Genomic DNA, 12,886 nt, shown 5'->3' with positions numbered 1-12,886 from the left:
CTATCCCCATACCCCCGATTTTGCGTGGCGTTCTGCGAGGCTCACCCCCGGGATCCCCTAGTTCTGTTTACAGTTAAGCGGCTGCGAAGCCTCGGAGGGTCCTGAGGGGGCACCCTTCCGGGAGCAGTGGCTGCCCAGGGGCGCGGCCACGCAGGCCCGGGTCTTCCCGCGGCGAGGGGCGGGGGCTTTGGAGGGAGGTCCGTCCTGGGTGCGGGAGCCATTCGCTCCCTGCTTTCCGCAGAGAGAAGAAGTAAAGTAGAGCTCAAGGAAGGGCTGAGGCTTCCAGCACGCCGACCCGGGCGCGCGCGTGCCGGGGTTCCCGCCCCGAGCCGAGGGTGCGCGTGTTTGGGCAGGGTCTCCAGGGCCGGGAAGATTGAGGATTTGTTTGCGCCGCCTTCCATCCGGGGCGCGGAAGCCGCGCTCTGCCTTGAACGCATGCCCCTGGGAGAGGGGGCAGCGCCGGTGACCCGGGCGCTGCCTGGGGAATGAATGGCCCTTGCCAAGCGGTTCGGAAACATCTAGGTCCCCGGGGCTCCCCGAACGGAGGCGCGCAGTCCCTCAGGGGCTCTGTCCCCGGGCTAGGAGGCATCTCTGTCCCTACGGGTTGCTTCGGCCACAGCTGCTGCGGGAAGGAATGAAAGCCGGGGCCTGGGGTGGGGGGTTGGCCCGTTTCTGCCCTGCCCAGGTTCCAAACCTGCCTGGGGGGAAAAGTTGCCCGCGTGGACGAGACAACTTGTTCAAGTTGCACCCGAGGCGGGGTCTTTGAGTCAAACCCAGGTCTAGAAGGCCCTGCGTGGAGGAGAGCCTCCGCGTCACCGCTCTGGGAGTCTGGAGTGCCCGAAGGAGGCGCGCAGCTTCCCTCTCGGGAGCGCCTGGGACCCCAACCTTCCACGTCCTGCTGTGCCCGTGTCCGATTCCTGCGTGGCACAGGTGCCCCCCCATCCCCACCCCTCCCCCAACCCCCGAATACCAGGAACGCTGCTTTTTCGGTTGTTTTACCCCAGGCCTCGGTGTTTTGGAAGCGAGGTGTCCGGGGTAGTGTGTGCACTGTCCTTTGTATTTTTAGTGCAAAGCCCCGAAAAGCCCCCAGTGGTTTCACTTCCAGGTTTGGTTCTCACATTTGGTAGGACTATCACCTCGGATCTGTCTACTCTAAGGCAAGAGAGGACTTTTCACTTGGAGGACGCCCATTTTTATTTCAGTTATTCTATTTTAGGCCCATCTGGCTCTAAAGATATGCCAAAGCTCACACAAACCCGAGAAGGAGCAGGAAGGTGGTGTGTGCAAATCATTCTGTAGATGGGGAGTAGGGTCCACTCCAGGCCCGGAGCACTGCACCGATGGGTATTAATTACTGCATAATCGGTTTCGGAATCAGATCGAAATAGTCCCCTTCTCCAATTCTCTCAGAATGTTTAAATTCAGATCCAGGAGTCAGATGGGACGTCCCAGTAAAATTCGCCCTTGAAAATTAGCGACTTTCCCCTTGCAGTGAAAAAGGTCAATTACAGTAATTGGGCCAATGGATTTCGTTTCTTAAAAATTTTTTTAATATTGCACATTGCATTCAAGTTTGGGTGGCAAATAAATATTGGGGCTAGAGGCCGCGTTTCTGTGTAAGTTTCGTTTTCAGCCTGCGTCCTCAGAACGGGGGTACTCACCCCTCCCGCGGGGTCCCTCTCCGGCCCCTCCCTCTTCTCCCTTCCCCCGCGCGTGGCGCTTGGGTTGTTGTGTTCGGCCCCGCACCTCTTTTCCCGGGTGAGTTGAAGCTTCTGAGTGCCTGGCCCGTCGGAGGCAGCTGCCGAGCCGGCGCTGGGCAGGGCTGGGCAGGGCTGGGTGAGGGCGCGCGGGTGACCCCCAGCCGCAGTCAGCGGCGGAGATGCAGCTTGGGGCGATGGCGGCCAGACGCCGTTGTCCAGACTTCGCGGCTGGTGGAGGCCCGCCCGCTCCGTGGCGCTCCGGGCCGACTTCCCCTGAAGGCCTTCCCTCCTCCAGCCCCTCGGAGGAATGGGCTGGCGCTATGACCACGGAGAGGGAGGGAAGGGGAGGCGTCTCTCGGAGGGATTGGGGCTCCGGCTGCAAGATCCCAGCCCAAACCTTAAGTCTCCGTGGGGGGGACATTTTAGGAGATAAGGGGGACCCCAACTGTTAAGATACCCGAACGCGGGGTCTCTTAAGTCCAGGTGACAACGTCTTCTGGAGGATGGGGTAAGGCGCGTTGGGGAAAAAAGAGGGGGGGGGGTCTTAGGTATTTGGATCCCGGGCCCCAGCTCTGCCAACCTCAAGGTGTGTGCGTGTTGGGGATGACTGATGGAAGGCGCGAGGGGGACCCCGACCTAGCAGGTCAGCGGCTGTCAGAGAGGTGCCGCAGACTCGCCTCCTCTCCGCGCCCCCCGCAGCGTGGTTCTCGGCGCGGCGCCCCGCCGGGGTGCAGGGCGGAGCTAGGCTGGGACTGGCTGGGGGCTGCCCCGCCCGGCGCCTGGGCCTTGGTGCCGGCCCCCGGGGAGGAGTTATGATAATTTCCTTCTCATTAAGGCGCCCGGGTCCCCCGGCTATTGCCGGGACACACAGTGCGGGCGCGGCTTCCCGGGTCCCCGGCAGCGGCTTGTACACGCGCGGCGGCAGCATCTACGCTCGCAGAGCCGCCGATGCGCGTCCAGTGACCGGGACAGCGAGGCCCTCTCGTGGCGGGGGCGGCGGCAGACGCCTAGCCACCGTGACCCCCATTTTGGATTTACCGCTCGGGGGGTGGGGGGAGCCTGGATTTAACTGGCGCCTGTTTTGGGGGACGCCGGACGCCATGTTGTGGAAAATAACCGATAATGTCAAGTATGAAGAGGACTGCGAGGTGAGCTGGGCGCAGGGGCGCAGTCTGGCCCCGCCCGAGGACAGCCCGGGAGGCGGGGGCCGCTGGACCCAGGTCGGGGCGAGGGCGCGGGAGCAGCGAGCAGGCACCAGCCTCTGCCCCTCGATGGGACGGGGTCCACTTTTCCGGACGCCCCCTAGTCCGTTTCTCCGGGGCTCTCTTCCTGAATCGGGCCTTTTCCTAAACATCCACCCTCGGGAACAGGGCCTGGAGAGAGAATGGCAGATCCCACCCGCAGAGCTTACCGGTCGGTCTCTCGCGAAGCAAACCAGCCCTTCTTCCCTTTTTGTCGGAAGAGCGTCTCGTCTACAACCCTTAGACGTGGCTTTTACGCAGCGTATCTCCGTCCAAAGGGTCAGACGAGGCGACCTGCCGGCGACACCTTTGCAGAGTCTCCTCCGAGGCGGGCTTGTCACCTGCCCCGCTAACTCCTCGGGGAAACAAGAAAACAACAGAAGTTTGGCTTTTAAGAGAAGTGGGGGCTGGGGAGTGCTGGTGGGGGGGCCCTGAGGCCAGATGGGGCCGTAAGCGCTCGGGAGTGCTCCAGCCAGTCGGACAGGTTGAGCTAGAGTTTCGGAGAGTGGGAGGGAGGGAGGCGGCGAGCGGGAAGAGGAAGACGCGGGCGGCGGGCGGTGTGCGCCAGGGCGCTGGCGGAGCGGAGCCGGGCCTGGGGGGCCGCGGGAGGGCTGCGCGCCCGCGGGACCTCAAGGGGCTGCCCCTGTCGGCAGGCCCGGGCACTTCCACTAGGGGGCGACAGTGCCATGTTTCTCCCGGCTCCCCGCGCCCCCTGTGACCCCTCGAACCCAGGGAAATAAGTCCTTTAAGAATTAAGTAGGATAGCCTTGGGGCGAGGGACGTGCGCAGGCAAGGTTGCCCAATATTCGGGGTCCTTAATTCTCCCCCTGTGCCCCGATTTGTGGGGACACTGACCGTGGCCGGGCAGGGCGGCCTCACTTGCTATTCCCTCTTGGTCGGGACGCTGCTAGCAGGCAGGGCAGCCCCCGCTGCGGTGCGTTCCTTCCCGAGCTCCTCGGGCGGCGCTGGGTGGCAGGCCTGCTAGGGAGCGTCACTCACCCGGAGGTCTTTGTCCTGAGGGCGTGGAAGGGGAGGGTCCCTGGGGCGGGGAAGACGCGCACTTCCCGCTTTGTGCGCTTTATCCGCGCTCGCAGCTTCCCCCGGTTCTTTGGTCGGGCGCCGCCATGTGCGGGCTAGTGAGCGAGCGCACTGCGCACCGTGCTCGCCGCATGCCGACTTCCTCGCCGGGCCCGGATCTCGGTTTCTCCTGGCCCAAGGCCTGGGATTCGGACTTGGCGCTTCAGAGCGCCTCGGGCGTCGCAGGGCCCAGGCCTTCGCCGCCGGGCTTTGAGGCCGCGTTCCTCCAGGTTTTTCGAAGTCTCTCTTTACTCCGTGGACTCGGGTTTTGCAACGAATCCCCCGGGGCACTTTGCCTCCGGGTGCCCTCCGGCTGGAGGGCAGGCCCCGCGGGTTGGGTCCGGGCTGGTGCGTTGGGTCCCCTGGGGGCTCGCCCCTCAGCGTAGTGGCTGCGGCCAGTTCGCAGTAGCGGGGTTTCGTACCAGCGGGGTCTCTACTTCTCTCTCCCAGGATCGCCACGACGCGAGCAGCAATGGGAACCCGCGCCTCCCCCACCTCTCCTCCGCCGGGCAGCACCTCTACAGCCCCGCGCCGCCCCTCTCCCATACTGGAGTCGCCGAATACCAGCCACCACCGTACTTTCCACCGCCCTACCAGCAGCTGGCCTACTCGCAGTCGGCCGACCCCTACTCGCATCTGGGAGAAGCTTACGCCGCTGCCATCAACCCCCTGCACCAGCCAGCGCCCACCGGCAGCCAGCAGCAGGCCTGGCCGGGCCGCCAGAGCCAGGAGGGGGCTGGCCTGCCCTCGCACCACGGGCGCCCGGCCGGCCTGCTACCCCACCTCTCCGGGCTGGAGGGTGGTGCCATGAGCGCCCGCAGGGATGCCTACCGCCGCTCGGACCTGCTCTTGCCCCACGCGCACGCCCTGGATGCCGCGGGCCTGGCTGAGAACCTGGGGCTCCACGACATGGCCCACCAGATGGAGGAGGTGCAGGTGAGAGGCGCCTCGGCTCTTGCCCCTCCTGCCCAGACCTGTTCGCCTCCCAGCTTCTCCTACCCCCACCCCCCTCACGCTCCCCCGAACTTAAGGGAAACTTTGTCGTTTCTTCCCCAGAGTGTTGACGACCAGCACCTGCTTCTGCACGATCAGACTGTTATTCGCAAAGGTAGGTAGTGAGAGCAAACTTCTCTCCTCCCCCCATTGCGCATGACCTGGCAAGGTGGGGGCATTTGGTGGCTGGCTTGGGACATGTGTGCTGGGGAAGGGACTGACAGGGGCTGGGGGAAGGTAGGTTTTTCGGAGTAAGAAGAGATCTCTTTCCGAACTAAATGAGAAAGGATGGTAGTAAAACTCTTAGGAGCTGCCTCGATTAAGAGATTAATCAGGATTTGTTACTCCATAGCGTTCTCCTGGGGAATATGATACCTTGAATTGGATGGTGTTTTTACAGTGTGTCTTCCAGAGTGAGTTAACACCGTGATTTAATTTGGAAGAAAACACACCACACACCTTAGTTGGGTGGTCGATTCTGTGATAATTGTTGAATGAGTGGATGTGATTCTATTTTCCATTTCAAATGTGCATCTGCTGAGGATCCTTAATCCTGACCTGCAAGAAAAAGTTTTGAAACAGTTCGGCCTACCAAATACACAGCTTTAAAAGGACCAGGGTGGGATGATGTGCCAGAGCTCGGGTTTATGGAGGGTAGTGGGGGAGGGGACTGGAAAATTGGATCACTCTGGGAGTGTCTTGACGAAATTAAGTCGGTGTACTGACAGGATTACCAGTCCGGCTGTTTTGGAGATGGAGTAGTCCTCCTAGATGAAGGGTAGTTACTCTCAGCTACTGGAAGTTAAACTGCTCGAAATCAGTTGGGAAATGGTTTTTGAAGAAAAACTCAGAAAATAAATTGGATTTCCCAGGAAACTTGTAACAGAACGGGTTTGTTTGTATTTTTAAATTTACCGTGATCAGTTACACTGAAAGTTGTCAGCAAAGGATCTAAATGTGTCTGGTGATTTTGGTTGTTTGTCGAGTGAGGAAGAAAAAAAGAAATCGCCATTTATTTAGGACTGAAGTAGTCTTTTGAAAACAAATGTTCTAATTAAACAGATTTTAACAGTGGCTCGAAAATGAAAACCCTCCATGCTTGGGGTCGTGACTAATTAGCTTTGTTAAGGTGTTAACTTGTGAATTTCAGATTCGATTATCTTTGAAGAATATGACTTAAAAAAAAATCTGCTTGCAATTTACATAGTCTTAACATGCAGCGTTGTTTGCTTACAGAGCTCTTTTGGCTTTGGTGAGTGGTTTGAAAAGGTCCCTTTTTCCTAAGTGCAGCTCTCGGGACTGTCACTTGTGATCTTCATTCACAGGTCCTATTTCAATGACCAAGAACCCCCTGAGTCTCCCTTGTCAGAAGGAGCTGGTGGGGGCTGTGATGAATCCCAGTGAGGTGTTCTGCTCGGTCCCTGGAAGATTGTCCCTCCTCAGCTCCACCTCTAAATACAAAGTGACAGTTGCTGAAGTCCAGAGGCGATTGTCCCCGCCTGAATGCTTAAATGCCTCATTACTGGGAGGTGTTCTCAGAAGGTACATGGGGACACACGGCCACGGTGGTTGGTGGTTGGGTGGTTGGAAGGTGAATAACATAAAAGAACCAAGGAGGTATTTTTAACATTTATGTAACTTTTATGCTTAACACTGAATTCTAATCGGCTTAGAGTTTTAGTACATTCCTTCTCTTTTAGAAAGTGCCAGATGTAGAAGGAAGTGCTAAAACAGCGCTCACAAATTATCATTTGGTTAGGATTTGATTCCATGTATGAAGTGGTGGCATCCTGTTGGGGGGGGGGATGCTCCATGGGTTTTGTTGCCCCAGGGGGCTTGGGGGGCTGCTACAGTTTTTATACGTGTAAATTTATCCACTCCAGCACAGTTTGCAATGTTCTGTGATTGGAAAAAAAAAATGTTGGTGATGGTAAGAAAGAGCATTAATTACAGGGGACTCCCTGTATCACTTGATTATGATCCACATAATGTAGATACTCCGACAGATTTCCGTTTTGATCGCAGCAGTGTAGGAATTTAGAATTTTAAAGTGTGATGTTTTGAGAATAGCTACAGTTCACTTTCTTGTACCCAGAGCCAAATCTAAAAATGGAGGCCGGTCCTTGCGGGAGAAGTTGGACAAGATCGGGTTGAATCTGCCAGCCGGGAGACGGAAAGCTGCACACGTTACTCTCCTGACGTCCTTAGTAGAAGGTCAGTGGAGTTTTGTTTTTGTTTTATGGTGTTTTTAGTTGGCGCTGTGTCGTCTGTCGTCTGTGTCTTTAATCCCTGAAGGAAAGCCTAAAAACGGCTCTGTCACAAACAGAGATGAAGATGAGTTGTCATGAGTTCATTGCAGTGAATCACAGTAATTTTATCAAATGTGTTAACACTTAAATCCCTGACGGCTTAAGTATCCTGTTCTGGGTTCTCCAGAAAAATCACTGTGTAAAAGAAATTGGTTTCCCTGACCTAAGAACTCTCACCGTTAGGGTGTTGGGACATTTCCTCCAAGTGAACCAGTTTTGGGAAGATGGCATCGATCACCTGGCACACTTTTAAAAAGCTGGTTGTGGTATTGGGTGGGAAGAAGCACCGGTTCCAGCTTGGGTAGCTGTGCAATATCAGGATTGTGGTCAGTGAAGAGAAAAGCCCTTGTAGACGGTGGGATTAACCCAATTCACAAGCCCTTTGTTCATTTCCCGCAAGAAGAAAAAAATTAGTGGGGCCCCTCTCCCCAGTCCTAAAATCGTAGGATGTAACATTTTAGTGTATTGAATGGGCCTGTACCCCCAATCTGGAAGGGAGCCAAGAATGCAATTACAGCCTTTAAAAATAAGTGGGGGCCGGGCGGGGGGGGGGGGGGTTAAGGGAAAAGTGAAATAATTTTTTTTCAAAAACCAGCTCATTGTTGCTGTGTACGGGAAAATGGAGTGGAGCGCGGAGGGGCTGATCCTGAAGGCCGGAGCAGCCCCCTCGCCCAATCAGCAGGGCGCTGGGCTCTGCTCGGGGCTGGGGGAGCCAATGAGGGGTGGTCGCCTGGTGGCCAGGCAGTCTTTTGAACACTTTCTGTCCCTGGTCTAATGGCGCTCCTGTGCGCTGAAAGGGACTTGGCAGAGCCCGGCTCTACCTTTTTACGAGTGTCTTTGGAGGTCAGGGCAGGGAGAAAGGAGCTGCCTGTTAGCTAGCTGCCTGTTGGAGCACAGCTGTCCTGCATGGAGAATGGTGGGTTCTGCGTGCGTGGCGCATAAATGTGGCTCCTCGAGGTTTTCTTACTAGCCAGGCTGAGGTGCTTGAATAAGAAAGTGTGTGCCAGAACAATGGTTCTCAGATTCTGATTTAGTAAGTCTGGGGAGGCAAGTGGAGGAGATGGGGTGGGGGTGGGGTGCCACTCTCTGGGTTTCTGGAAAGCTCTGGCCAGCCTTGGCCCGGGTATCTCTGGTCAGAAATGAGTCCCGTTGGTTTTCTCTCCCTCTGATCCCCGAGTGATTTGGACAAAAGAGCGTGGGTAGTCCAGGTTGGTAGTTGGGCTCTTCACATTAACATTTCCAGTGGAAACCCAGCCCTGCCTTTCTTTGTGAAAAGAAACATCCCTGAGCCCTGCCTCCTTCCGTAATGGGGCACCCCTGGTTTAAAAAGAAGGTTCTCCGTCAAAGACTTGGTCACGGTTTCATAAAGAGAAGTGACCAGTTGACTTTTGTGCAACGTGCTCATCTTTAAATTTCCCGACTTCTCCACAGTGATAACTTTTTTTATCGAGAGAAAGCATGGATGTGTCTCAGAGAATCTTAAGTCGGGGTCCGAGACAGGTTCGCGTTATTCCAGGGCAGTGAAGAATGTCAGTCAGTTTTTCCACATGCCGTGTGTTTTCCCGCTCTATTCCCAGGGGAGCGAGCCCACCGAAAGTACCCAGGAAGTGCCACTTGCCCGCTGAATTGTTTTCCTTGTGGGTGATTTCATTTTAAAGTGCCAAGTGACTGGTGGACCCTCCGGGTTAGAAAAAGAGGAGAGGGAGGTTTGCGGGGAGTGACTGCGGGCCTTCTAAGGCTCTTGTCACTGCTGATTATTTTAGGTGAGGCTGTTCATTTGGCTCGGGACTTTGCCTATGTCTGTGAAGCAGAATTTCCTAGTAAACCGGTGGCGGAATATCTAACGAGACCTCATCTTGGAGGGCGGAATGAGATGACAGCTAGGAAGAACATGCTGCTGGCTGCCCAGTGAGTATCCAGACTTGAATTTGGTGGCTGGGTGTTACTACTGATCTTGAACTTGGGGGGTGGAGGGGTGCCCAGTAACAGTCCCAGGTGCTCAAGAAAGAAAGGCTCGGTAAACAAAGGTGTGGAGCAAAAGGAGCTGGCCAGGGGACTTTTCTTTGACAAGGCAGATAGATGGACTCTTGGGTAGGACTTAGAAGAAGAAGTAAAATGAATGTATTGCTCAGTAGTGAGTGTTTTTTGGAGCTGCTCAGTTAGGCAGCTCAGAAGAGTTCAACTACCCTTTCATTATTGTGTCTCCATATCTTACAAAAATGTGTTGGAAACACTGGTCACATCCAGTCAAGATTGTGGGTGCCTTCTGCCTCCTGAAAAGACATTTTTGGTTTTTTAGATTGTGGGTGCCTTCTGCCTCCTGAAAAGACATTTTTGGTTTTTTAAATGTAACGATTGGGTTGGATTTGTAGGAGACACGTGGGCAAGCTAAGTGTCTCAAGCCCTGCTTAATGCAGCTGCAGGATTTCTCGTGGAAGCCAACAGTAAATTCGTTTCTAAAATTATGGTAAACGAGGCGGAAGTCGTCCAGTCGGGAAACGGGGCAAAAGGAAGCAGAGTGACCTACCCTGTATAAACAGTGAGTTTTGGGGGAGATGTGGATTCTTGGGGTTCTTGAAGAAGAAATTGGTGTCTGGGTACCAAGCTGTACCAAATAAATGGCTATCCATTGTTAAGTACCCTCCTGGGCTGGAATCCTGACCCCACCTCCTGCACTAGTCCTGGTGACCTTGGCCCTTTGACTGGGGTTAATCCCGTTATCTTTTCTAATTGCCCGTGAGGATTAAAGAAGGGAGTGCTTGCAAAGAGTTGAGCTCAGGGCCTGGCGCGTAATAGGCGCTAAGTGTGAAGCAGTCGACTATTTGTAGCAAAGTCTATTTCTTTTGAAAGCTCTGGTGGCCTCCTGGGTGTCCTCCTCGGGGTGATTGGGCTTTGTCCTCTTGCCCTGTCGCGAGCTAGATGGAGCTCACAGGTGTGTGTTGACTGTCCTCCCAGGCAGGTGTGTAAAGAATTCACAGACCTCCTCAATCAAGACCGAACCCCCAACGGCAACAACCGGCCCACCCCGGTCTTGGAGACGAACATACAGAACTGCTTGTCTCATTTCAGCCTGATCACCCACGGGTTCGGCAGCCAGGCCATCTGTGCGGCTGCGTCTGCCTTGCAGAACTACATCAAAGAGGCCCTGATAGTCATAGACAAATCCTATATGAACCCCGGAGACCAGAGTCCAGCCGATTCTAGCAAAACCCTGGAGAAAATGGAGAAGCACAGAAAATGAAGGATGGGAGTGAGCCAAGGGCTGAAGAGTCTCGAAGGAAAAGGACTCCACGATCATTCTCGACCCGGACAGGCTGGGAGACCCCTCTTGCCGGGGGACAGTTTGTGACCCACCTTCCCATGAAAAAGGCCTCCACTCATTTTCTGGATCTTGACGTGCCCTCCCGGATTCCTTAGTGTTCTTTTCTCTAGCGCTGAAGTGTGTCTCCTTAACTCTGGACAAGGGATCGGAAGGTGACAAGTGCTGGTTCTTTGTTCATTAAGCTCATTTTATTCTTTTGAACCCCATTCTTTTCTCTGAAAGTGGTGCTACAAGTTTTAGAACCTTTTAAATAAATTCCCGGGGCTCACGAGAAAACCCACACCGGTAGCTGTTGAAATGTCAGATTGGTGCGATTCAGATCGACAGTAACTTGCAGTGTTAAGGTAATGGTTGGCTTTTTGTGTCCACTCAATATTTATCTAAAAGTATTTATCTGGCTTCTTCAGGTATCAAATCCTACAGACCGTAGGAAGCAAAGATTCTCTCTGCTTAGCAGCTAGTTTAATAGGTGGTATTTGACACTCTTAAACCCCTCGTTGAAAGGGGGCCTTTGGGTTTTACGAAACTTGTAGAAATGAAGCCTGCTGATGATCTTGTGTTTTCTTTTTGTCTTTTTTTTTTTTTTTTTTTTTTAATTCGGAGAGTTAACTCTTCAAATGAGAGACTCTGAAATGTCATGTTCCTTTAAGGTACTGAAGCTTTATTTGCATATTTATTTCACATCTTGGTGTTTCGAGTAAACTTGAAAGGGGTAGGCATGAAGCGTTTTTTTTTGTTTCTTTGTTTTTGTTTCTGCTGCCCGCCCCACGTCCCGTAGGAGGCTCTGTATGTTGAGAAACAGTGCGTTGAGTGTACAGATTTTATTTATGCATAATTTAATGGGGTCTGTAAATACGGGTGCATTCTTAAGACTTTTGACAAATGGGATTCGATTTTAATATTAACTTCTAAAGGTGATGGGGTAATCTAAAACACTTCTCTTAGGTTTTATTCATATGTACGCAGGGTATTAAGAATTAAGAGGATCCTGGGCTCTGTTCTTGATGCGGAAGATTCTATTTAATTGAAACTCTGTTCACAAAGCAGTAACTTTGTGTCTCATTCCCATCATGCTGGACCGGAAGATGGGTGTGTGGTACCGTGCGTGGGGGTGAAATGGAGGTTTTTGGAAATGGCTGTAAACGTTCCCCGAGTAATTGTTGTGTATAACAATACCTGTATAATAAAAAGTATTCTCCATAGAAGCCGTGAACGTCGGGTTACAACTTGGTTTTTTCTAAGTCTCTGGGATGAGTGGAGTAGTGGCAGAGCTTAATTTATGGTTCGGCTGTGGCTTTGTTAATGGGACTGAGCAGGAAGGTTGTGTGCCAAGGGAGGTCTGAAGTTTCATTTGCTGTCCCATCTCGGCTGCAGGAGGGCCTTGCGCTCCTCGGCGCTGGCCCTCTGCTGTGTGTAGTACCCCTCTCCCGCCGCTAGGGCTGTCTGGAAGCGTGCGGGACCCTTTCTTCCGGAGGGAGAGAGTCCGCAGTGTTGGAATAACGTCTCTTGCCCAAAGCTTAACTACCTTTTGAGAAACAGCTAGGGTCAGGTGGGGTCAGGTTGCCGCCTCCAAATTTTGAGAATGGAAACGAAATGACTGTAGGTAATCCTTGGGCAGACATTCCTCAGGAGGATTTTTGCATTCAACCAAGTGCAAATAGCGGGAAGTGTAGGCTTTCGTTGGTGTTTTCAAATCAGTGAAATTCTCCCATCTTTGGACACACGGCAGTGCGCATCTGTCCAAGGCACCCTAACCATTTCGCTTGCCTGGTAAGTGGGCCGTTGGGTCTCTGCGGGCTGCTTGGGGAGCAGAAGAGTCTGGCAGAGATTGTGGACTTGTTGGATGTTTGTGAGGATCTCGAATGTACTCCCCGGGTCCTTGATTCCAAGTTGAAGTGTCCTGGCGTACCCTCCAGGAAGTGATATGTTTATAGTTTGGCACGAGAGGCAGGGCTTCAAAGGGAAGTGGGAGCAAAAGGATTTTCCACATTGGATAAGGCCATTTCTTCAACTCCAGCCTCATAATCCTTGATTTATAACTCTACCAAAAGCTCAGCAATTCTTGACTTTGTGTTGGCATTGGATGTGAAGTAATTTAAACTCTGCCAACCTAATACTTTGCTCTTGGCAGCTTGTCCTTGGCCACTGAATGTTCCTATTAAGTTGGATTTATCTGGTTGATATGTCAAGTTCACAATTGCTTTGCTTTAGAGGAGTGAAAAGAGGTCTTAGGTTGGCGGTTAT

General features: G+C 53.5%; 1 protein-coding gene across 2 annotated transcripts; it reads left to right on the top strand.

Moving 5' to 3' along the window:
- The first annotated feature begins 2,572 nt into the window (after positions 1 to 2,572).
- On the top strand, positions 2,573 to 11,846 carry TFAP2C (transcription factor AP-2 gamma). 2 transcript variants are annotated; one of them, XM_032387770.1, is made up of 7 exons: positions 2,573 to 2,848; positions 4,469 to 4,954; positions 5,075 to 5,126; positions 6,337 to 6,553; positions 7,107 to 7,225; positions 9,084 to 9,228; positions 10,276 to 11,846. In XM_032387770.1, the coding sequence occupies exons 1-7, from the start codon at positions 2,801 to 2,803 to the stop codon at positions 10,559 to 10,561; spliced, it is 1,353 nt and encodes a 450-aa protein (XP_032243661.1). In that variant the 5' UTR covers positions 2,573 to 2,800; the 3' UTR covers positions 10,562 to 11,846. The 2 variants fall into 2 exon arrangements, with proteins under 2 accessions (XP_032243661.1, XP_032243660.1); XM_032387769.1 differs by lacking the exon at positions 2,573 to 2,848 and adding an exon at positions 4,030 to 4,248.
- Positions 11,847 to 12,886: the final 1,040 nt, after the last annotated feature.

The sequence above is a fragment of the Phoca vitulina genome, unplaced genomic scaffold (genome assembly GCF_004348235.1).
Source record: "Phoca vitulina isolate PV1807 unplaced genomic scaffold, GSC_HSeal_1.0 scaffold50, whole genome shotgun sequence".
Taxonomy (NCBI): Eukaryota; Metazoa; Chordata; class Mammalia; order Carnivora; family Phocidae; genus Phoca; species Phoca vitulina.
The sequence above is the reverse complement of the archived record's forward strand: the minus strand, read 5'-3'. Positions and strand labels throughout refer to the sequence as shown.

Coding starts and splice junctions, on each gene's coding strand:
- TFAP2C (XM_032387769.1), top strand. CDS start 4,066: ATGTGCGGGCTAGTGAGCGAGCGCACTGCGCACCGTGCTCGCCGCATG. Junction 4,955..5,074: donor ACCAGATGGAGGAGGTGCAG/GTGAGAGGCGCC, acceptor TTTCTTCCCCAG/AGTGTTGACGACCAGCACCT. Junction 5,127..6,336: donor TCAGACTGTTATTCGCAAAG/GTAGGTAGTGAG, acceptor CTTCATTCACAG/GTCCTATTTCAATGACCAAG.